The sequence below is a fragment of the Helicoverpa armigera genome, chromosome 15, assembly GCF_030705265.1.
Source record: "Helicoverpa armigera isolate CAAS_96S chromosome 15, ASM3070526v1, whole genome shotgun sequence".
NCBI lineage: Eukaryota > Metazoa > Arthropoda > Insecta > Lepidoptera > Noctuidae > Helicoverpa > Helicoverpa armigera.
Genome location: NC_087134.1, coordinates 9,069,537 through 9,096,026, shown reverse-complemented (window position 1 = coordinate 9,096,026; position 26,490 = coordinate 9,069,537). Strand labels below are relative to the sequence as shown.

General features: G+C 37.0%; 3 protein-coding genes across 3 annotated transcripts in view; 2 read left to right on the top strand and 1 right to left on the bottom strand.

The window, feature by feature from the left end:
* LOC135117883 (phospholipid phosphatase 2-like) overlaps positions 1 to 3,344 on the bottom strand; it is a 35,902-nt gene extending 32,558 nt beyond the window's left edge. The window contains exon 1 of the mRNA XM_064038290.1: positions 3,029 to 3,344. Within this exon, the coding sequence (XP_063894360.1) occupies positions 3,029 to 3,139 (111 nt within the window). The 5' untranslated portion in view covers positions 3,140 to 3,344. The remainder of the gene's footprint in view (positions 1 to 3,028) is intronic.
* Positions 3,345 to 9,791: 6,447 nt separating this feature from the next.
* Positions 9,792 to 20,224, top strand: LOC110376219 (uncharacterized). The gene is made up of 4 exons (XM_021334625.3): positions 9,792 to 10,013; positions 11,166 to 11,353; positions 11,588 to 11,701; positions 19,823 to 20,224. Exons 1-4 carry the CDS (start codon positions 9,899 to 9,901, stop codon positions 19,955 to 19,957), a joined length of 552 nt encoding a protein of 183 aa, XP_021190300.1. The 5' UTR covers positions 9,792 to 9,898; the 3' UTR covers positions 19,958 to 20,224.
* Positions 20,225 to 23,215: 2,991 nt separating this feature from the next.
* The window catches only part of LOC110376222 (phospholipid phosphatase 3), a 94,135-nt gene continuing 90,860 nt past the window's right edge, over positions 23,216 to 26,490 (top strand). Inside the window, exon 1 of the mRNA XM_064038084.1 lies at positions 23,216 to 23,481. Coding sequence (XP_063894154.1) covers positions 23,353 to 23,481 — 129 coding nt within the window. The 5' untranslated portion in view covers positions 23,216 to 23,352. The remainder of the gene's footprint in view (positions 23,482 to 26,490) is intronic.

The window sequence follows — 26,490 nt, the reverse complement described above, 5'->3', positions numbered from 1 at the left end:
ATTGATTTGATTATTGTAATTTGTATTGAGTAAGTAGCTTAAAATCGTATTAGCCAGAGGCCACTCTGGTTGGTTCAGAGGTCTATATTAGTAAGAACCCCATTGCGATAAATGAATCCATAGGATAATATTAGGTCAAGTGCAGCTAGAAGCGAAGTTTGAATTTCATGTAGGATTCTTTTCAGCAAGATGAAATGTAGATCGGCAAAAGGCGGTGTAGACAGGCATGTGCTGCTGAAGAGTTGCAGTGAAGTAGTGAAAGGTCGTCATTTTCGATGAGTGGTGATTTTGAGCTACAAACTCAGGATGAGATAAAATACAAACGTTAGGATTGACTTAAACCAAAAAAAATAAAATTGGCTGGTGATGATGATCAAACAGTAGAATAAGGTATCCCTAAGATACCTATATCCAGTCTAGTAGTTATCGACTTATTATGAAAGTTTTTTTACATAACTAATAAATGAATGGGACTTTACCAGAGCTGTAGGCAGTTTTCAAATAACTATTTTTAACCGATAAAGTATGACTAAAGCAATTAACTGACTACTTATTTTATTATTCATAAACCTAATTATAAAACAGGACAATAATTGTTCATGAGAATTATTATTTTTATTAGAAAAATCTGTGTGTGAATTATGATTTATCTTTTGTGACCAATGTGTGACGAATATAGGGCAGTGTAATATTGGACCGTGGACAAAACATGTTATCAGTTGTTTTACTACTGGTAATTGCGAATTTTCGCTTATAGTTAATTTTAGAAATGACAGATTAACATTATAGACAAGTATTGGAATGTTATGTTGAACGATGTTCTAAGATAAATTCTCTCTTCAAGACATTGGATGAATAGCAATATATCTTGGGCCAAGGTAAGCCTTAAAGGAAAATAATAACACTTAATTATATGTATACTGATTTGCATGTTAAGTGGAGTGTAAGTTTATTTTACAGTAGTACCTATATACATTTCTTTTATAGTCACTTGCGTTAACGACTTTCATGTGCCTTACAATAAATAATAAGGACAATTGTTTTCCAGAGATATTATTAACAAATGTACGTACCTATTAAGAACTTGTCTTTTTCTCAGTCAGTTGACATGTGATCGGAATATTTTGTTTCAAGTTGCAGAATTTTTCCTTAATTACACATACCTAGGTACTAAGTTTTCAGAATTAAAAATTGCAACCTGGAAAAACCATACCACAATTTTAACCGGTTCTCAAATAAAGCAGATGTCTTAAGACAGTACAAAGCATACCTACGTAAGGGGATTCATTGTATACTCGTTAGACATAATAGTTCATACATTATCCTTGAACGATTGTACTATCCACACTCCATTCATTTTGTAGTACAGTAGACCGCACATCAGTGGTAACTGTCATGCACCTTAACTCAATAGTAATAAGTACGATTTTCCTATAAAACTGTTACCACTGACCTGAAGTTGACTGTACGTTCTTATGAAGGGTTATATACCTATAGAAATCCATAACATCCGTTCATGGGGTTACTAAACCAGTTTGTGGCATGATGGCATATTTTATGACGTGATGTAGGTACCATCCAATTAAATTGCCAGCTGACTACCTGTTTCCTGAGGTATTCATTCACGTCCGGAAGGTTGTTTTTCTTGTGCCAGACAAGTATGTACATAATGTATGTTGATCCGTATAAAAATTTTGAAAGTGTGTCCAGTTAGTAGGTTTTTACTTAGCTCAGAAGTCAGGGTTTTCATAGGTAAAAAGTTTGTGAGTAAACATTTATTTTATTTTATTTATTTATTAAATTTTATTTTAGTTGGACATTTTCCGAAAATTAATTGAAAATGTTTTCAATAGATTTTTACCCTTATCAAATAAGTACAGATTAAGGTTGGTTGATGTGCTTTCGTCTATACCAGTAACAAGATGAATTCCAGAAATACCTATTAAATAAAAAAAACATCCATAGGTACTAACTAGTCCATCAAAACCGTTATGTCCCAGTTTTTTTGCACTTAGGTACCTATATGTACCTACTTACTTCTGAATAATACACTTACACGTATGATTGTATACTCATAAAACAGGTTACAGTCACCGGTTTGCGATTTCAAAGTTTGAAGGTCATTGAACTCGTAATTCTCGAAACCACACATCAATCGTTTTGAGGAAAAGACTAAGTAGGTACCTAACTCTGATGAAAGTTAAATATACTTAAAGGCAAGTGGAAAGTCAACAATATTAGTGTCCTAATGAGTATAATTTTAATAATGATCATACATACAGAACTATCTTATCTAATACCCAAGTGCACCACAACAAATACCGCTAAGGAACTACATATATTATTGCACTTGCCCATAATATTATTATTAGATAATATTATGTAAGTACGTCAGCATAAACTAGACTAATGACAAAGTTGAGGAAGAGAATTCATAAGTACCTATTATGTATTTCATATTTTTGCAATTCTATGTACAGTCAACTTCAGGTCAGTGGTAGCAGTTTTATAGGAAAATCGTACTTTACTATTGAGTTAAGATGCATGACAGTTACCAATGATGTGCGGTCTACCGTACATATGTAAACACACATACCTATGTTAGTGGCAATATATTTCAATGAGTATCTGTATTCATTAAGAACATCACTGAAACGTGCACTTTGTCCTAGAAATCATGAATGACAGGAGTGTCTTAATTATAAAGGTAAATAAGGCTGTTTACCTCCTTTCTCTCTGACTTCAGGAACTCCATTTTTCTGAACGAAAAACTGGTTTACATATACTGATTTACAATGACAAAACGACTTTATTCAAGGATTTTTTTAACCTATATAGGTATGCCCTTTTCCTTCTACAATCGGACATACCTACATATTAATTTAACCTTAAGTATATCGAGATCACGATGTTCCCGCCAATTCACCACAGACAGTAAACATGTATGAATCTGATAGTTTATCTTATCTACAACACTGACTAGTGACTGTGATTTAGAATTAATTATAACAACAACAAAGCAACTTACCAGTCGCACAGGTTCATTCAAAGTTTCGTTCGAAGCCATATTTATAGTAAAAACCTCCGTGCTTTCAGTAGGATTCATTTTACTGGCCACCACACATTCAAACACACCCATAGTTCGAAATAAGAACACTGTCACAGAAAAAAAACGTAAAAAATATAAAATTCGATTTATGAATTTAATTTTTACACATGTTTTTGAATTGTTTTTTTAAGAATGCTTGATTCTCAAGTGTTCGAAGTTGAGATATCGCGGCGACTGACTGTCAGCGTGTGCGCAACGGTGATCGTGCGCACAATGATATATCGCGACTGGAAGTCTTATGAGCGTAGGTGCTGTACTTAAAGGTCAATCGGTAGACTCGTCTAGAGTGAGATGGAATTTAGAGCAAGGATGGGAGTTCCCATGTGGTGGTTCAATACGATATGTGATCGAAATTTTTAGTAGGACTTTGAATGAAAGCATATTTTTCTTTTATACCTAACTATCCTTAAGACCTTATCCATCCAGTGCAAATTTGAAAGTATTGAAACTTCAAAACATTGTGATAAAGTACCTATGTACCTACTTACATCATTTTCAACTTAAATAATTTTTTCCATCTCTTACTTTATATCGTTGTTTAAAAAAGTGACTAAACCTCGTATTAAAAAAAATGCTATTTATTATTGTTCAAACATGTTATTGTTTGTACATATAAGTTACAAACAGTTTACCATATCACATCCAGTATATAACAATCGGCAAAATAAACACAATATCTCCTATGATTCATTCACGTAAGCCGAGTGAATACTAATAAGTACAAAGCGAGACGTTATGTCAGTTTGTGGGTCACCATCGAACGTATAAGACGTTTGTATGTGTGCTCCACAAGTTCCGGCTTTTAAAGAACACATTACAATCTTTTAGTCGGCCGATAGTTGGTTCGGGACTGCGGGATTGTTCGAAAGAGTGACCACCGCCCTGGTACATAAAAGGCCTACGAAGGAACATGATGGGTTTTTAGTCAGTAAGAGTCTGACATTCCCTCACGCTGCTAACCTACGGCGGGAGGAGTCATTTGATGATTTCACATAAAAAAAGACATAGATAGTTGTGTTGGGCTCATAAATCAGTATGAAGATGAATGGAAGTACACACGTAACATTGATCAGGTATCTGTCCGGTATCAGACCGACTAAATATTGACCGACTAAAAACTTTCATTGAATGAGGGTTTTTTCCCTTTTTTCTGCCACCGGGTGGCGCCACGTATGCGTCTGGTCCAAACAGCTGTCAAATAGTATGGAATTGTAGGTGCCGAACTTATTGTTTATTGAAATTCTGTTATATTGGAAGTGTTATTGATTTTATTATGGACTACGGTCAGAATAAGGTTTCCGAACTAAAAATTGAGCTAAGAGAGGGTGCAAAAGTCACTGGTACTAAGGAAAAGCTTGTTGAAAAATTTGTTAACACAATATGATTTAGTTTTTTTTATTTACTCAACCGCAATAGTAAAACAATAATGCAGTGCTTTAATTAAAAAAAAAAAAAACACTAAAATCGTTCACTATTCATAGTAAAGATAAGCACTTTGACAGTTACCTGGACCTGACGACTCGGTGCTGCCACCTCGTGGACGCCATTTTAGAAAACCCTCATGAACGATTTTCCTTTAAAAAAAAATATCCACTGGGCCAACAGTCGGGCAACTATTTAGTCTACAGTCTGTGCGTAGGCATAGTAAAAGTTACGCAAGAAACAAGACAATAAGCAGAGATAGTTCTCTTATCAAACAGTCTTGAATGGAGTTTCCGTTCTTTTTCCGTATTATCTGATCTCTGACCTGTGAATTGGTACCGGTATAATTGGGTTGGGTCATCTGACAGCTGCACTGTTTAAATTGTCTATTCTTTCGTGCATTTGAGATGAATGACGAATTCTTGGAATTTAATGAGTACACTTTAGAAAGGTATTTTGAGAATTAAATAAGCTTTCTTTGTACTCAATTGCGCTTAACAAGAAGTAGGTATGTTTTTATGTAAGAAATAAAAATAATAATTACAAAGCATTGAAAAATTCTTATAGCTGCCCACCGGGACAGAGCGTTGCCACGTCGGATGGCAATGCTTAATTTTTGACCAAAATAAAAACCAGCCCTTGGGTCTAGTTTAACGTATCATCTATGGGCCATAGTTGCCTGACAACGGAGGTTTAAATAAGCAAATTAACTAATAAGCATGATTACCAGTAAATAATAAATAAAATAAACAGATTACTTACACATGTTTTGCGCATCTCAATTCGCGTTACGCATTCGCGCATAACGTGTTCACGCATTTGCAAGCAACGACACATGAATTCCATGCAACGTAAACATTCTTGCAGTTGATGTGCGATTACGCAAGACACTAGAATTATACCTATATGCACAATTGTGTTAAGATATAGGGTTTAATAACTATGTAGGGAAATGTAGCTAGCTATTTTTATATTTCTTTTAAACAATATAAGTAAGCAACAAAGAGTGTTTTCTCTTAGGGCTTACCCTAAAGTTTTCGAAACTGCTGAACCGATTAGAAAAAATCTTTCACTGAGGAAAGCTACACTTTTCTTGAGTAACATAAGCTATAATTATTTATCCCACGGGACGCGTATGGAACCGCGGGAAAACAGCTATTTTGTAATAATTTGATTTTTTATCCTAATTATGGCCCGCGCAAAATTTCACCGACATTCTTTGATGAAAGATTTTGGGATTCATTATGCTCCTTTTTTCAATTTATGGGTACTTCAGAGTACCTCCTTTGTGACCATTCGGTATAAAGTTATGGTAAGCGTTGAATAAGCTATGTCTGACTCATATAATAAGCAAATAACTAAGCAAGATAAATGACAATTAATGTGCACAATAACAATGCTATTTAATAATGTATATTTACATACGCAGAATTAATGTAAATATTTTCAGAAATGTGAATCATTGTGATTTACGCTTCATAAGTTCAAAGGTTTGCTTGTGAATTAAGTAAAGTTTAATTACATGTGACGATCAATTAGTGAATACATACATAGGTAAAGGATACATCTATACCTACTACAAGCATAGGTACTGTAATATTATAAATCTGATGAGTCTGTTTGATTGCTTGAACGCGCTAATGTCAGGAACTATAATTTGAAAAATTCTTATGTAGGTACTATTTTCAGCGTTAGATAGCCCATTTGTCGACGAAGGCTATAAGCTACTTTTTGCCCAGATTCGTGGAGAAGTTCCCACGGGACCAGGTTAAACCAAGGGGGAAAGCTGGTACCTAGAACAATATTTGTTTATCCGGTGTAACCTTTTAAATCAGAACATGATGGTGATATCTTACGGCACTAAACTTAAACATGCTGATCACTATGAATAGACTGAATATTGCGATACGAGAGTAAGTACTATTACTCATATTTTCCATAATCTTTGAGTACTTCAGTAAGTACTCATGTAAGAGTAAATACAGGTACGTCCGATAAAAATGTCTCATAGCAGCACCGTATCTTTCAGTAGTTATGTACTTTAAAAAAACACTTGTTAGACTAAGCCAGTATGGTTCTGTATTAAAATCATCATTTGCATAAGTACCTTTTACCCAACCACGTCGGTCTCGGCTTCCCATCTAACCGGATATAGATGCTGAGTTCCAGAGTTTTACAGATTGTTAGGCACCTTTTTTCTTTTAACTTAATGTAAGGGCTGTCAAACAAGCCGGGGTTGCGGCTTCATAAATGCTGGTCTTAATTAGACGGTTATTACAGGTTATATTCTCCTTCTCCGTGTGAGAGGAAGCCTGTGCCCAGCAGTAGGACGATAAAAAGGTTGTAACAGTAACAATATTGTAGGTAAATCAATCATTCTCAACTAACAAAAAGAACACAGCAACATCTTTATTCATTGCAGAATCCTAAAAAAAGAGAAAATGTACTTACAAAGATATAACTATTTACATAAACACGTGTACAATCGTACCAAGCACCCAAAGGCTTACATTTGCAAATACAGCCAGCATTCTTAAGATGTCATTGCAGTGACTCATGCGGTATTTACTTTCGCGATGACTCATATACCTACATATAAAATATATATACGTGTGCATGTAGTAAATACGGCGCCTGCGTCCGTTGAGTCACAGCAAGGCGTTCGAGGTAGAATTTAAACTTAAATGGCTTCTAGGAAAGACAGTTGTAGCATCGTTGGTGTTGTAGTAACCGTGAATGATGGGAATGAAGATTTAAATGTGATGAATGAGGTTGGGTAAAATGACTGTAGTTTCTATGTGATATATTTGTAAGTACTTTCTTAGTACAGCCTGGACACCAATGACTAAGAAAGGTGACGGAAACCATCTTGTTTCCCACCAGTAGATGGTCAATTGAAGACTAATGGACGATTGTCAAAGAAATCCTTCACTAAGGAATGACTTAAGTAATCATTAAATGTCTCTGAGTGTGGGGGTAAAGGCTGCTTTTTATCCAGATGGCCGGAGTAGCGGACGCGGGCGAAATCCCGAGATCAAACTAGTAAATCATACACATGAACGGGTGGTAACGTCGAGGTAGCTTAATATTTTATGGTCGGGAACACGTTTGTAATCTTATGCTCAGATAAGATAGGGGCACTTGAGAGCGAATGGTCACGTGCGAAAAGTCTTATTAATATCATGGTGATTTACAATGTCAGCCATCGATCAATTTTGTTCAAAATTTTGTTTTGGGTCAACTGTCCTGGGCAGAGGACCGCAGGTACGGTGGAGTGCAGTTCTAGTAAGTTAAATTAAGTATGGTTAACGAGGAAGGGAACGACCAAATAAACGACGGATGGATTTTTGATTAATTAAGCATACGTAACGTCTAACGACCTACATGAATTAATGATTTGCGTCAATTGTTTAAGTTAAAAAAACAAAAAAAATATCAATGACTTCTAACAAAGTGATAATCACGCGACGAACTTAAGTGATATTCATTCAAATGATTATGATAACGTAGATATTTAAATATGCACCTGCTCAGTCGATATCCTTATCAAGTCAGGTGTTTATATCAAACAGCTGTTTGGATTTGATAATGTTTTAGTACTTGAACTAAACATTGTTGCACTGGAAGAGGCATGAAGAGTCAAGACAAATACGGGTTTAAAAACTTGGCCAAATATGGCAAGAAGTTGACGAAATATGAGTTTCAGAACGCTTAGAATAACACAGAGAACCAAACAAAGAAAAATTTAGTCTCTTTATGAGAAGGAGCCTTTGCCGTGAATGATAAATTGTAAAATACTTAAATAATGATGACTTATTTATTTCATTTCACAGGCTAAAAGACACATCCGAAATGATGATGGTTCTTCTTCTTTCGTGTTGATGACATGTCTTATAGTGAGACTACACTTTGTCAGCCCAATATGCTGCCACAGCGAGAGCACGGCCGGATGCACTCATGAGGTCCTGCCGCGAGCAAGTTTCAACCTATTTAAACCTATTTAAATTTTACTTAATTTACTACATATCCAGTTGGTTTTGTACAAGCGTAGGCTATAAGTATTAAGTAGCATTGGTCAAGTATTAAGTAGCATCTTACGTTTAAGGACATTAGGTATTATCAATGACAACAGTCTCTGGTTATCAGGTGACAACTAAAGTGTTTATTAGACAGTATCACGTTTCATCACTATCTCTTCTGATGAAGAGTTAAGATGTTGATGACGATGATGACATTTCATCGATGTAAGTGACCTTTGATATTTGATGAAGGCTTTTTTATGAGTCAAACATTTATTTATTTGTTTACTTTATAATAAAAAAACGGCTAATGCCAGTTATATTTGTTTTAAAATGTAGGTATAATATAATAGAAACCACACCACACCAATTAAAATTCGAAATATTTTCTAGACAGGCAAGTATACATTAACGGTTCAGTTGTATTGTCTATAAAGTGGTAATTTTCTCCTACAGGAAAACAAACATTGAATTTATTATAAGTAGTCAACAAGTTGTTTGTTGGTTCATAGGGTTATTCTCTTACTAATCATAACAAACAAATAGGAAAATTCCGTTAAGCTAACTTATCTGGTTACATGGTTTCAATAGTTTTTGTGTGAAATGTTCATAACAGTTTATATCATCCCGCCACCCTTCTACAGGATTTGCGAGATAATTAATTTCTCTACTGTGCACATTACTGCATTTATGCTAAAGTTGGATGCTAGGAATCACATAGTAATAAACCTACTAACCTTTTTATACCTCTTTTAACTATCCTATTCTCTTTCTTCCCACTATTAGAAGTATTACATTACATTCAGTTTCAAAAACAATAGCATTTCGCACGTGACTGCCAACATGTTTACTTATTACTTTCTAAGTGTAATTTGCACAAAAATCCCACAACCACTGAAACTGCCTACATTATACATAACAGGAAACTTAAGCGTATGATGGGACGTAATATAATAACGTTAATAATGTTAGTTATTGACGTATGTATGAAACTAATAGCTGCGGAAATAATCCAGAAACGGTTGACATTGTAACGTAAAACAAAGTAGGTAATGAAGCCACGTTGTGACGAGAGCAATGGCAAGTTTTCAGGTTGTTTTCCTTAGAAACAGCATTTATACAATCGAGGAAGCGAATTGCATAACGCAGAAAAATAATGGGCAAAGATAAAACTAGCCAACGTTCCAATTTTGGACAAAACCTTTTTGAAATTTCCAAAACAATAAACAAGCCTTATAAAAAAGAAACAAAGAAAAACAAAAAAAGCTGTCACAATGACGTGACGTAACCAAACCCGATTGTCACAAACAAAAATAATTTTAACCGAAAAAGATCTGAAAGCCCCAACATGAATATTCCCGAAATAAAGTCTTATGAGGAACAGGCTATAGACACAGTTGTATCTGTGATCAACCGCGCAAAGGAGAAGTTAGGGGTCCGACAGACTTTGAAGCAGCTTGCGAGTGAGTACCACCGCGTGCTCCGGACGAGGCAGCAGTTCTTAAACAGGCGCTTACGTTGCTACCCTGATGAAAAACGTCCTACGGTATTATGTTATATCATTTATGGTCTTCTCGCACTGGGAAAGGCGTTCGATTCAGTTCCCTGTTTAGGAGTAGGCTGTGATTACTTTCTGTACAACTTAATGTTGTTTAAAATGGAATAGTTGTAATTACTTTTCCTGGTCTGTGTTTTACGACTATTGGACTATATTATGGCATTCACTATTTTCGTAGTAGAACAATTCAGATTTGAATTCTATGGGTTTAGGTTGTTAATCTTTGGAATAGGATTTCTTGAGTATTTTCCAAGTTCGATCCTCAAGTCTGGTAATTTGTTAGTTAAAAATCTCAGCGGTTTCAGGCTGGGGACGGTTGCTCCCAAACTATGGAATTCGCGTCCCCTAAGTCTTGGGATATAAAACCTTCTTTCGCAAGCTTCGGTTGTATGACAGTACCGAATAATGTGCCCACAGCCGAACCTAAAGGCATGGTACTTACGTATGTATTATTTCATCTGATATCCCGTACTGAATACAACTTACAGTTCGCAGTCTGCAAAATGTCTTATTTAATTTCAGTTACGAGTCACAATGTATACATGTTCAAATAGACTTTACTGCTGAGAAACTTTTTGCAAATTGATGGTGGTAACTGAAGCAATAAATAGTTCGGGCCCAGTAGATATTGCACAAACTATATCATGCAAGTAAGTTGATGTTTTCAGGGTTTTGCAGTTCTTCAATCAAAAGTCACCTCAGAGCTCAAAAGATGCAGTAGGTTTTTAGACCCCAAATTTGTTGACTTACTAAATGTGTCAAACATTAACTTTGGAAACTGCCGCATTGCAGCTGATTCTTAGATTCTCACGTTATCGCACCATCGCGTACATATTATTTCAAAATTATCTAAATCATCGTCCGATCGAACGTCATCAGTATTAATTTGTTGTGCCTTGAGCAAAAACCTATCAGTGCGAGATAACCATCTATGATGAGCATTTCAACGTCTTTCATCAATTTTACTTCTTTGGTATTCACTCCTAATTCACTCTCTTTCCTTGTTGCTATTGTAAAGTCGACCCTATTTTCATTATAATTCTTAACACATTTCCAGACAGCCGTGACTTCGCCTGCAATGTCAAGCTTTCCATGAAGCCCATTGGGCCTCCTTTCGCGATCACCAGTGAGAAGTTTATCAACTATGCGATTGAGAAGAAATGGAAGCTTGGCGAGACCTTTATGTACATCGTCAGGTATATGGGAGGGTCTAAGGATGAAGTGTCTCAGTACTATTATTTTGAGGCAAGTTACTGAAGTTCAATAAATTTTAATAAAGTTTTTTATGAATGAATGAATACCCAAAAGACGTATTGTTGGGGAGTTAGTGCGCCACTTCTTCTGTCCAGCAAAAACACATAGGAAGTGGTGAAGCATGGGCGTTTTGAGGGCTGTCTGCTGATTTGGCAGCCAACTTTGAATTAATGATTTTTATTTTTTGACGACCTAAGATTTTTGATTTTGTGGTTTGTCCAACAGGCAATCTTCAGCCAGCCGACGGTAGCTTACCCCATACCTCAGGCCCAAGTTTCTGTATTCTTCAGACTGGAAGATAAGCATATCGAGCCCCCAGACGAGCGAGGCGTGCCATTGGTAAGTATACCCTAAGATAAATGCGATAAGGTATCAATTGGAATTTTAACCTATCAAAACTTTTAGGCAAACAATCAACGGAAGTAATTATGATAATGTTTATCTTTTTATAAGGCCAGAAAAAATGGAACACGCGATTTGAAAAGAGATTGTCTAAAGTTATTTTTGGTAGTTTTATCTTCTTTTGTGTTATGTTTAAATTGAAGATAAATCTGATATTTGTTAAACCAGAAACCCTAGCAAAGTCTCATACGGTAATTTTGAAAATTATTCTGAAAAGATAACTTTATGTAAGAACAAGTTTTTTTTAAGTCTGGTAGATACGTACCTATACATTCATTCGCGGTCGGTATACCTGTTACTGTTATGGTAACTGTTGTGTAATGAGTTTTTATATGAATAAATCAGTTGTTGTCAAGCACTGACGTCTATTACTACATGGTGACAGCGGTGATGAAAATTTTTTCAAAATTTATTATAAAATACGTATTTTGGTGCAATTTTATCGACAAAAATAATGGAACACGCTCGCCCACCATCCGAGTTGAGTTTGGACGGCGGTCCTGCAAGCCGCGCAGAGGCGTGGAAACGGTGGCGACAACAACTCACGCTGTTCCTGAAAGCTTCGGGTGCCTATACAGAGACTGCTGGGGTTCAGGCGAGTCTACTGGTAAATTTAATTGGTCCGGAAGGTTTTGACATATACCAAACATTTACGTTCGATAAGGAGGAGGATCGAGATGATATCAGAATTTTACTTGAGAAGTTCGATAGTTTTTTTGTTTCAAAATTAAATATTACACTAATTCGATACAAATTTTTCACTCGGAACCAAGAGGAAGGCGAATCAATCCAACAGTATGTTACTGCGTTACGCCTCCTTTCGAAAAATTGTAACTTCAAAGAGCTTGAGGACGAATTGATCAAAGATAGAATTGTGTGTGGCATTCGAAGTTTAAGGGTGAGAGATCGGCTGTTGAGATGTGAGGATCTGAATCTCGACAAAGCTGTAAAACTATGCCAAGCCGAGGAAATATCCAGGGAATCCGAGCAGCAGATGGATGCTGTTGGCACGAGTTCGGGAGTGGCGCAGGTGGACGTGGTTGGCGCGCAACGGCGACGAGGTCGCGGGAGTGCCGGTGGCGGCCGGCGAGGCGCGCGCAGGGGCGCAGCGCCCAGCCCGCATCTATGTGCTCGCTGCGGAGGCCTGTCACCGCGCTGTCAGGCTGGAAATTGTCCAGCGAATCAATGCACGTGTTTCGTGTGTGGAAATCGTGGTCACTTTGCGAAGGTGTGCAAAGCGAATGCGTTTTATAAAGGTGGTGGTACAGCGCGCGTATGCGACATTAAACACCGAAGTGAGTCAGAGTCGGATGATGGTGATTCATTTTTTATTTCCATGATTGAGGGAAACAAACGACTAGGTGAGTGGTTTGAAATATTATCGTGTGGCAGTGGTACCGAGAAGTTCAAACTTGACACTGGTGCCGACATAAATGTTATGTCATTTGAGAGATTTTTAGAATTAGGTTTAGATGTTAGCATTTTGAAATGTAATAAAGTTATAAAGTTACAATCTTACAGTGGCGATGTAATACCGGTAAAGGGAACGTGCTATATAGCTTGTGTTTATAAAGGTAAACAATATGAACTGAAATTTGCTATAGCCGATATGAAATGTCAGAGTGTGTTGGGACGGATATCGTGCATACAATTGAATTTGATTAAGCGGATTCATTCATTAAATTTGTCTCAATATGATGACTTGTTCGATGGTATAGGATGTTTGCCTGGTAAATATCACATTGTGATAGATAAGTCAGTACGGCCTGTCATCTCAGCAGCGAGGAAAATACCACTGAGTTTACGGGACCAGTTGGCGGAAGAGCTCAAGCGAATGGAAAGATATGGGGTGATCAGAAAGGTCACACATCCAACTGACTGGGTGCATCCTTTGGTCATAGTCGCTAAGAAAAATAATACCATTCGTGTTTGTCTAGACCCGCGGGAGCTGAATCGCGCAGTTCGGCGCGCACACTTTCAGCTGCCCACCGTGACCGAGCTGGCGGCACGCCTGCACGGCGCCACGCACTTCTCCGTGCTGGACGCTAACTCCGGTTTCTGGGCGGTGCAGCTTGATCAGGAGAGTGCTGACTTATGCACGTTTATCAGCCCATTCGGGAGGTACCAGTTCTTACGCTTACCATTCGGAATAAATTGCGCTTCGGAAGTGTTTCATGGTAAGATACGCCAGCTTCTAGAAGATTTGGAGGGCGTTGACAGTTTTATTGATGATATTATAGTCTGGGGAAAAGATAAAGAGGAGCACGACAGAAGACTTGATGCTTTATTAAATAGGGCTCGTGAGATAAATTTAAAATTTAATAAAGCTAAGTGTAAGATAGGAGTTCGGGAGGTAACATATTTAGGGCATATATTTGATCGGAACGGCATGAGGCCGGATTCCAATAAAGTAAAGGCTATAACGGAAATGCCAGAGCCTACGGACAGAAAAAGTTTAGAACGGTTTTTGGGTGCCGTCAATTACTTGTCTAAGTTTATACCAAAATATTCTGAATTGGCATTACCACTAACTAACCTCCTTCGTAAAGACACGGAGTGGTTGTGGGAGTGCGCTGAGCGCAGTGCATTTCAGAGTTTGTGTCGAGCGGTGAGCAGCGCGCCGGTGCTGGCGCTGTACGACGTGAGCGCGCCGGTGCTGGTGTCGGTGGACGCGAGCGCGCACGCGCTGGGCGCAGTGCTCATGCAGGCGGGCCGCCCGTCGAGTTCGCGTCACGCACGCTCACCGACACGCAGCGCCGGTACGCGCAGGTTGAGAAGGAGCTCCTTGCCATTGTGTTTGCATGTGAGAGGTTCCATCAATATATTTTTGGGAAGAAACGTGTTGTTGTTGAATCCGATCATAAGCCATTGGAGAGTATTTTTAAAAAGCCGTTGATGTCCGTTCCAGCACGCTTACAAAGAATGATGTTAAGAATACAAGGGTATGATTTAATTGTGAGCTATAAACCGGGAAAGTACATGTTTATTCCCGATACACTGTCGCGTGCACCGTTGCCTGATTTATATGAGGATAATATAATGAGTAAAAATATAATGTATCAGGTAGCGATGATTGTTAATAACATTCCTATTTCATGCAATAAACTATGTGAAATAAAAAAGGCATCTCGCGATGATAGAGAAATAAGCGAGCTTATCAAGTGCATTAACTCGGGTTGGCCGGAGCACAAATGTAAAGTAGAGGATGTTGTTAAGCCCTTTTGGTCTATGAAAGATGAATTGTATGAAGTTGATGGTGTGGTGTTTAAAAACGATATAATTTTAATACCTTCTTCTTTACGGGGTGAAATGTTACGGGTCGTTCATGAGGGCCACCAGGGTATAGACCGCTGTAAGCGCCGAGCGCGCCAAGCAATATTTTGGCCAAACATTTCTCGTGACATTGAGTTATTTGTTAAACGTTGTTCTATATGCCAGGAATGTTTAAATTCGCCTGCCAAGGAACCATTATTACCTGTGGAGATTCCATCGATTCCGTGGAATAAAGTTGCATCTGATATTTTGAATGGAAGAGAAAGTATTTTCTTTTGATTGTGGATTATTATTCTAGCTATGTGGAAGTTTGTGAGTTACCGAATATAACGTCGGCAAGCATTATAAAAGAAATTAAGCAAATATTTGCGAGGCATGGCATTCCTGAACTACTTGTCACAGATAATGGCACACAGTACTGCAGTCGCGAGTTTAGACGATTTGCACGGGAGTGGGGGTTTACTCACATAACATCATCTCCTAACTATCCCCAATCAAATGGGAAAAGTGAGCGCGCAGTTCAGACTGTCAAGTCAATGCTGATTAAATGTTTAAGAGATAACAGTGACTTTCAGCTGGCCTTACTTAATTATAGGAATACTCCAAGAGATGGTCTTAGTTCCCCATCACAGTTACTAATGAGCCGTCAGTTAAGATGTAAGTTACCAGTTAGTGTTAATATGTTAAAACCAAAAGTAGTTGAGGAACATGAAACAATGTTGCAGAAGCAAATTATTTCTAAAAGGTGGTTCGATAGAAACACTAAAGTTCTTCCGGAACTAAAATGTGGAGACGAAGCTATTTGTTTAAATGGGAAAAATAAAAGAACAAGATGTAAAGTTATAGGGCAAGCGGGATTTCCTCGTTCTTATTTTGTTGAGACAAGCTGTGGCAATAAAGTAAGGCGCAACCGACGACATTTGATAAAATGTGAGCCAATCCCGGTGGCAATCGATGTGGCACCTGCTTCCTCTGATCAGGAAAGAGGTATTCAACCTAATGAGAAAGATGCAGCAGGTCCTTCAGTAACCTCGAGCGGAATCCCGCCTGGTCCATTGACTAGGGCAAAAGCTAAACTATTTACTAGTATTGAATCCTTATTTTAGAGTCTTGTTTCATTTTAATTTTCTTTCAATGAATTGTGTTAGGTTTTTGTTCCCTGAGAATTTTAAGATTTATGTTATTTTAAGATTTATGTTATTTAAAGATTTATGTTATTTTAAGGGGGGAAGTGTATGTGTGTTATGTTCTTAAAAGGGGAATTGTTGTGTAATGAGTTTTTATATGAATAAATCAGTTGTTGTCAAGCACTGACGTCTATTACTACAGTAACGAACTTGACAAGGTGCATTTAGTAGTATATACGTAACTGCTGATTAAGGGTCGGTTCATATCTAACGGAATATGCGTCGCGTATTATCGGTCGCGTAACGCCAGAACTGACAAATATACGGTAAAACATTCAATCATTCACACATAACCGATGATGCGTTAGTGCGTCGATCATACATTTACGATACGCTCGACGCATTTTCCGTCAGATATGAACCGACCCTAAAGGGTAATTTTATTTGTTTAATATTTACTGCCCTTAAATGGTCAATAAGTTGTAGTGAATGTAATAAATTGGTAGGTAAGTACCAATAGGTAAACCATATTTTATTTAGGTAAATGTGATTTATAAAGTACCTACCTATAATAATGCATAGATAGATACGTATTGTGGTTTATATAGTTATGGCAACACCATTATAGTTTAACAAATTGGCTTTGTTCAATATTTGTTATTCAACTTTGGTACTATCACTATCACCAACTGTAAGATAGGATTTAATGACTGCTGACGTTGGTAATGTAATTTAAATCAAATATAATTAAACAATAACATACGTCATTACAAGTTTACTCTTACCTAAATGGTTGGGAAAACATAATAACATTGTGTTATAAAACGTCATCCTGTGTTACCCACCTAATGATTGGCTTTGCCTAAAGCCGTTAGAGTCAAAGAAATAGTATAATCCTACGTGACAAGTGTCATGATAATATGTTATGTGGTTACTGGGGTTACCTACTACTAAATAGTTGTTTACATTTTAGGCAATACGTGGTAGGCACCGTTGTTGGCTTGGATTCATTTACGAAGAGCCGTTACCAATATTCAATTTATCTTACTAGAGATGGAATTTGACATTACCTGTATAGGACTATTGTCAAAATTATATCTCTAGGAAGCAAATCAACGGATATTGGGAACGGCTGTAATAGGATACGATAGCAGAGAAGGAGCACCAAAACTTTTTGATGAAAAGTATTAAACCGATTTCAATGTTTATACAGAAAGGCTAGTTTTACACGATTATGGAAAGTTCTCCAGGGAGAGCAGTGAAATAGCTAGTCTTTCACTATGTTTTGTGTAGCAAACTTGTTTTGATAATGCAATCAGAGGTTCAAGTTTCAGAGAAAGAAACTAGCTCACTAAAACATTCCCATCTGATTGAAATTATGTAGATACTTATTAGCCTCTTGTAACATGGGTGCATGGGTTATAGTTACGCAGTCGTTACGGGTAGTCAGAAGCCAGTAAGTCTGACACCAGCATAACCACGGGTATTGGGTTGCCCGGGTAAGTGGATTGAGGGGGTCAGATAGGACAGTCCCTCCTTGTAAAGCACTGGTAATCAGCTGCATCCGGTTAGACTGGAAGCCGACCCCAACATAGTTGGGAAAAAGGCTCGGAAAATGATGAATGATGGGTAATCGCTACGCATATTATTAAGTAGTTTCCTAATTGCTTTTTAGTTCTACGCAATGGGGAAAAGCCTATTGGTTAAATCCATTTAATTAAGTAGGCATTAGCAACTATTTATTCTGATAACAATGCTATTAGAAATATTAGTTTGTCTTATTGATTGTACCGTATGTACGTACCGTGATTCCGAAAAATTTTCACATTTGACCCTCACTTTGACGTTAACGAGTGTATGCCAGTTAGTGGGCTAGATCATGAACCAAAGAAGGTTTGAAAGGCACTGACCGATTTGAGAACAACATCCTACATCTAAGCAATAATAAGTCGAACACTTGAGTAGCTACTAAATTTTATGATTCAATCTTTGCCTATACCGATGTGATTACAGGATTGTTTTCATGGTAATCGAAAACCGTGACAGCGCGGTACAAAACAGTAGCTCTAAAAGGGAAATTAAGTATTGTTTAAAGTAATAATATATTGCCATAAATACTATTCAGGAGTACTGTGACATAACAATGAAACATCAAATGCAGTATTGACGTATAAAAGTGACGCATTGGATGTGTGTTCAACTTGCATTGAATGGGTAAAAAGGTGCAAGTACCTAGTGGGTAATCTGTGGTATATGACCACATGAAATGACGCAGTTGTATGGCCTGCTCACCTACTCCCCTATTAATCCCCATATAAAGTTCTTAATATATTTATCTACCCCGGATCAGAATAGGACGTCCTCTCCTCCCGTGGGTGTCGTAAGAGGTGACTAAGAGAACCTAAAGGTCAGTGCATGACATCTGCACTTTGGGCCACCCGCACGGTGACGGGTAAATCACCACAACAGCATTCCCAAAGGGGGTTGGTGTCAGGCAGGCGGCCGATCATAAAACTTAAGCCGAAACTTCTGCAGCATGAAGAGAAAACATGCTGCGTCTACCCCAAATAAAATTGGGATAACGGCAGGAGGATGATGGATGGTGAATCTATTTATCTTATTAAATACTAGCTTTTGCCCGCGGCTTCGCTCGCGTTAAGAATATTATTATTATTAATTAGGTATGGTTTTTGCGGCTTTACTTTTGTTTAGCGTGTGTAAAAAATTAGGGCCTACAAAACTTCTTTGTACACAATATTCTTTACTAATCTGTCATTAGGCGCTAAAACTATTAAGTTATTGGGTGAACTTATTCGTGAGCAAACAACATAAAACTGTCCATGAGAGAAGACTGGCGGAGAATCTTAACACCGCGATTCAGAAATGAGACGAAAATGCACAGCGCCATCTAATAGCGGTAGGCAGAACTTCTCAACATTTAGAACTAAACATTATTTTGTTCGTTCCATTACGTACTGATAGGTTCAAACTAATACATTTTACATCCTTCATCATCCCTTATTTTATCACCCGTGGGGGTTGAATGGGGGTTGAATTAATCAAAATCGTATTTAAGCGAACGTCATCATAAAATTCTGATTCGTCATCAGGACTTCTTCATAAAGTCTAAGAAGATGTAGGCAATCTATACAAACTTTTATCCCCTATGTTATCCCCTTAGGGATGGAATTTATCAAAATCTTTTCTTAAGGGTTGCCTACGCCATAGTAGCTTTATGCATGCAAAGTCTTAGTCCGATCGGCTTAAAATTGACAAAGTTTCATACAAACTTTCATCCCCTATTTTATCCCCTTGGGGGTAGAATTGATCAAAATCCTTTCTTAGCGGATGCCTACGTCATAACATCTACCTGCATGCCAAATTTCAGCCCGATCCGTCCAGTGGTTTCAGCTGTGCGTTGATAGATCACTATGTCAGTCAGTCAGTCAGTCAGTCACCTTTGAGTTTTATATATTTAGATATTTAATCAAGTGTCGGATTGCCACCCCATCGGGCTATAAGAGTGAAGTTATAGCTATAAGAGTGGTCACTATTCGTGAGTGCACCTGCGTCAGATCTCCTTACATGAGAACAGCCGCCGAAGCCGATGATTGGCTAGACGGACATCATGTGACTAAAGCGGTTTTTCTTCTTTCAGATGTACTTCAGGGTCGAAGGCCACTACACGGAACACGACATGCGGTACGTAGCACTCTCCGCTGACTGGATCCTGGCCATGATCAAGATGAAGATCAAACTGTTCCAAAGGATTGAAGCTATACGAATATTTTAATGGCTTTCTTAATTTTAGCGTTTTTCGCTGTAGGTTATTTATTTTAGAGATGCTTTTGGAAAATTCTTCTTTACGTTGAAGAACTGGAATAATCGATAAAGGAACTTTAGCGTTTCACTTTTAGTCTATTAGTCTTAACCTTTCCGAGAATGTTATCTAGAATCTAGTCATTTGCATTAATTACCTTTGGACTTAATTGACATCCAGTCTTTTTATTAGTCTTGTTGTGTTCCATGTAAATTTGGGTGGAGTATCAGAAATATATCAGATAGCTTTTTAAAAACGTGTTTGAATTCCATCTTCTTAAATATGTATAATAAATCCCACCCAAAACAAAAATGTGAAAGACTGCCAAGTTCGATAATATGGGAATGCTTCGCCTATAAAAGAAGTGAGATCTGAATAAGTACCAAGTTCCATACACATACCTCAGTTAAAAATAATTACTTTTTAATGATGTTACTTGGCAAGTTTTCATACACCTTGTTATAAACCTACTAAACGCAATGAATCAAGTATTTAATTTTCTATTAAAACTTGCCAAGAAACATCATTAAAAAGTAATTATTTTTAACTGAGGTATGTGTATGGAACTTGGTACTTATTCAGATCTCACTTCTTTTATAGGCGAAGCATTCCCATATTATCGAACTTGGCAGTCTTTCACATTTTTGTTTTGGGTGGGATTTCATTTATTTTTGTAAGGTTGTTTATTTTATTTTTTTCTTATGATGAAGTTAGTTCAAGAAATGTCTCATTTATACTATCTTTTAGATTTTTGAATATGCACTATGTTTCTTACGAAGAAATGAACTAGATTAACTAAATGGACTAGATTTACCAACTGACTGACATGACATGTTATCATATATTATGTTCGTGGATCAAAGTTACACATTCGTTATTTTCGAAAGTGATTCACACTTGGCCGTTTTCAGATTTTTACTTAACTTTGACTAAATACAAACCTTTGTACCATTCGAAGATATATTATATAAATATAGATACATTTAGTTCGTTTTAGTTCCTTAGGGGTATCAATTTACACCGGGTATAAAACACCTTCATTATTTTGAAACCGACTCACACTTGGCCATTTTCAGATTTTTCCCTTTACCTTGACATAAAGACCTACCTCCATGCCAAATTTCAAGTCAATACGACCATTGGAAGTGGTCTAGGTTTTTGATGAGTGAGTCAGTGAATCAGTGAATCAGTGAATCAGTCAGTGAGTGTATAGTAAAAATAGCGATTTTCTGACGTCAATATCTCAAGACCTACAATAGGTATATTAATGAAATTTTGTATTTTAGATAAGTGAGGGGGTCTCAACAGATACTAGAAATTTGATATGCGTAAATAAAATAGATTTTGAGTTACAGGGGGGTCGAATTTGGCCCGAAATGGTTCGTGTAATATAACCCACGGCCGGTGTGTCGCTTTTTTTGCTCGAACTTGGCGGACACACGGCCGTGTGTCTAGATTAAATTAGATAACAATCAAAACCTTAAAACAATAAATAAAGGCTTCCACAAAACGGATGACCACATAACGTAACCTAATATTATGCAGATGCTATCAACATAACCAAAAGAATTTGTAGTTACCAAAATCGTGAGAGAATTCCCGTTGAACCATAAACATGTAGGTATGGTTTTGAATACAGCTATATCTCTCGGATTCACCTATGTCCTGAAAGACCTACTTCCTATCAAAATTAAATTTATTAAACGTAACGTCACAATTACATGAGACGACCTCCGAAAACGCCCGCCCTTCACCACTTGCTATGTGTTGTTAATGGGAAGAAGTGGCTCAAAAACTCCCCGGCAACACCTATATTAAAAAGCTTTAAAAAAAAATTAACTCTTCGATTTATAACAACTTAGGATTAGAATTCGTAGGAAAACAGTTGAGTGCAAGTTGACTCACTCATTGATATTGCCTGTTCTAAGAAGGACGTATGTTAATTTTGGATCGAAGCTATTCCGCAATATATCTCTGCGTGCTTGAGGAACCGGTTTCGAAGTATTGCGATCAGATACATTTCAATATGCTTCTATTTTGAAATGTCGATCTGTGGTGGTCTTGTCTTCTGCCCATTTCTCGATAAGATCAATTATTTGGAACCACACACTAGCTTCCGACTTTCCATAAGAATGTACCTTTAATAAAGACTCCTTCCTAGATTTGCAGGAATCTTGGATTGCTGACCATGATCGAAGTTGCATGAACTGTTTAGCCTGCTCATAGCATTTAGTTTAATTCGTAGTCAACTGTCTTAACTTATCTTTTAAGGTACCGAGAATCTTATCCGAGCTTTGTACCGACTTGCTTTTTAAACAGTGGCTGTTCTCCACAATTCCACCCACGTCAAACTCAAACTCAAAATTTTATTTCAAATATGAACTCTTAAGCAATCATAAATCCATTGTTAGTCTTAGTCTAAGCTACCTCCATTTCTAGACACAGCTCGGTCAGTTCATTGTATTCGATGAATCATTGAGCGGTACCCGCGATCAATGTCCTTGCGCAACTACTTTCACTTGGCAACACTGAGATTAAAATGTAAATGGCAAAGTCTTGCACGCGACAGTGTTGCTAACAAAACTCGTTTTTGGTTTTGGTTCTTAAGTTACGGGTGTCGATGAAAGTATGGAGAGCAAAATGCATATGAGGTCATTTGCATTTGAATTTGGTACTTTATGTAATTTTTCCATGAGTATTTTTGCTACTCTTTTTAGAGAAGCCTTTTTCAAATATGGGTCCTGGATTCACGTCTCGAATCATTCCTAATCCTGGTAGATGTTTTCGATAATCATAATATCGACTTCGGAATTCCCTGAGATCATTAAGAGTTATTATTTATCTCAGCTATTGTTATTTCGATATGTGTAATTAATAGGCGGACTTTTACAATTCTGCTTAAAAAGACCAATAAAAATAGATCAAGATAAGCGTTTCCAAAAAATCGAGTCAATGTCGGTCCATATTAGCATAATATGCGCCTGTAAATTGATATGGCTACTCCTAATAAATAATAACCTTAATTCTGAGAGAATCCGCATACCTATTAAAATAAACGGTTCCACAAAAATCAGGATCGTGGGAATAAAAAAAACGGGTTTACAATACCCCACGCTTCTCGAACTTCACGGTTGGGAAACAATGCAAAAAAGGTTTTATCGCAGTCCATCAAGTTCCTGATAATAGACAAATCTACCTGGCCTTACTCACCGTCGCTGTTCGCGCCATAATGACCCAAACTGTCATTCAAACGCGCATGCGCGGACCGTTCGCACGGCCATCGTGTTTTACCGCCATATTTAATTTATTCGAAGTGTAAACACAACCGTTTTTGAATTAAAAAAGTGTTTTTAGTGTAAACAGTGATCATGGTGCGTACTTTTAAGTTAGTGGGGTGCTTCAAAGTGCCAAAACGTGGTTCTAAAGTGGTGCCAGCGTCTAGTGGCGACGGGATTTTCACAATCGACATGTCGTCTACCTCGACTTTGGATGTTGTCGTAAGTTAATTGCAAAATAATAACCTATTAGGAGGCTTTATTAAATTGCTGGAATTGCGAAACGAAACGTTCGATTTGTTATGACTTTTCAATAGTGTTGTGTCAACTAACAGCTGTTTTGGCCTGACGTCATTCGAATGTAAGTTCTTGATAGGTGATTTGGAGAACTCCACAGTTAAGTAATGACCTATGATTAAGCAATATGTAAGGTGCGCTCGCGCAGTTTTCTTAGTTATTTATTCGAGATTACTAACCATCTATTCAAACCTACTTAGTAAGCAGAACAAATCGATTCATTATTCTTGTTATCCACGATTGTACTGGTTGTAGTCCAGCAAGATGACTCTAAAATTCACCAAGACAAATCGGCCGATTATCATGACTCTGGCAAAAAATCTTAAACATGCAATTATTACAACTGTCTATTTAGAAAATATCGTGTTAACTACTAATGTGTCTTATCTTGTCTCCTCAGTATGAGAAAGAATCTAGATAGCCTGATAACGCGACGGGTGGCTAATAAACCTCTGGTCCAATCAAGACCCAGTACGTTAGAATCTAGACAAGATTTTCCTTAAGTAATAACTTATTTTGCGGAAATTGCATTCGTTAAGATACCATTCATCACAGAGAAGTTAACTCGTGTGACGCAATTTTTAAAGGAATTTCAGTTCAGTATTGAAGTTGTAAATAAGACTTTAAGAATATTTTAACAGCTAAATGTTACTAAAGTTAAAGATGTAATTCATGAAAATGTAGAAACTGCAGACCAACATTTCATTCACGACGTATGGTATAAGTAGTTAAGAGTAAATAATATGCGGCTTGAAAAGGCAAATAATTTAAAACACACTAATGCTCGTTTTGATCGTCATTCAAGTTTTCTAGTACTTGGAATATAATTAAGTATTATAAAATTTCTAACTAACATTCATATTTTAATTAACTGGAAAGCAATAATTTTCATTACGACTCCTTTTAATGTTCTTTCTGAAGTAATTATAGCTTTTGGTTATTAGGTTCTCCAGTTAAAGCCCAAAGGCAAGGTTTAGTATCCTATTCCAGAGGACAGAGCATAAAAATCTTTTTTTATCTTTGCTATTAGCTTACCTTCATTTTTTGTTTTCAAGTCAGTTTCAAGTCTTTTGATTTTCTTGTTGACTTTGGTAATTTTCACCATGCTAACATGTAATTGGTTGACACCAAAATCTTGCTGTATTTGTAGATTTGTATCTGCACCATTTTATTCCATGTTAATTTCAAATAAATCACTAACCATTTCTAATGTTTCATCCTTACCAAGCATTGTCTGTTTAGCACTTGTTACATCAAAATCTTCATTCACAGAACGCTCGCCTCAAACAGTATTGTTTACTACAAACTAAATATAGTTCTTTATCTTTTCGAAGACGTGTTTCGCAAGTTTCGAGTTAATTTACATTAACAATACAAATCCCATTTGTGTGACAGAGTTATTGCGTGACTGATAACATGCGAACTTTGTGGAGCTAATTGATTCGGTTGGTGCAAAATATACGTGTACTGATACTTCATATTTTATGCTACTGATGCTATCGTGTGCTTGCACTACACACACGTTTGCTGTTTTGTCTGGAGTTAGAATAGAAGAAGCTTTCCATTTTTTTGAGTCGCATTAAATAAAAGTTGTATTTAAATAGTCAAGTATTATCAAGTAGATGATGAGTCAGGAATTATGGATACCTACTGATATAGATCAGTAAGATGGTAAAACCAATGTAGATCAACCTGAACGGCACGCACAGTAATGCTGTCCTGATGAATACAAAATTTGAAGATGTCCCTTTCTAGAATAAGAGATAGTACCAGAAACGGCACAAGTGACATACATACTAGAAGCTGTTCCAAGTATCACCAAGAATCAATAACTTCCTCTTTCATATCGTCGTTTAGACACAAAGGCCTATCAAGACGTGCGAGATTGATTTCATAAATACACTAGATGCAGTCTATTATGTTTTTCTAGGAAACTTAAAGTTACATTCACACGAGGGTGAAAGCTGAGTTAATGTTCTTAGGAAATGAGCTGTCATTTGTAACGAGCTGTTGTGATCGATATGTGTTCGTTGTGATTATTGCACACAGCTGTAGGTGTTGATAATGTTTGTAATGAGGACACTGTTGACCTTCGTTGCTTATAAGGTTTGCTCTCTATTTAAGAAGTACCTATCTGTATAGGTTTTGATGGAAGGATGCATTTTCATAGTCAAAGAACATTCTGGAACGAAGTGAATCTTCGATTTTTTTTAAAGGTGTAATTGTGGGGATCACGGCCATGCTTCTGTAATGGCAATAGCCAGTGGCAATATCTCGCGTGTATCCTGAGAAATGGTCGTTATTCTCTCAAGAAATGATATATGGTTTCGAAGGCATAGAAAGGGAAATAATGGTTTCTTCATAAACCAGCTGTCTATACTCTATAGCTATAGCTGAAGCACACACTGAAGTTTATTTCAGTTAAATTCCAAATACCAAAATTAAATCCCCTTCGAACCTTTTTCTCACGCCACATAAGTTTTTTATAAGCCCAACAGGTAGTATCTGTCCAATAGATAATATTGGTATTATAATAGTTCATCGTTCGACTGTTTGATTGTATAAAAACTATAGCTTGATCCTTCATTGTATTCGTCCTTCAGTATAACTGGTGATGTAACAAGTTAATGCACCTGCACTTTGTCTATACTTTTATGATTTTGCTCATTGGTTTTTATCAAACATTTTTTTACTATGTTCATGTTATTCTGATGCTGTTGGTTTTTTTTTTATTTCCTTCGCTCATCCACTTTCTTCCACTCTAAGGTTTGCTATAAGCGTATTATCTGAGTTAAGCTCATATCGGCTTCCTAAAATAGTTAGGAAAAACGTATCTGAGTACATTAAAGGATAAATGACTAAACTTTCAACTGTCATAATGATTTATCAATCTATCTTCAGTTTAAGTTTAAAAAGCAGTCATAAGTCATGCTA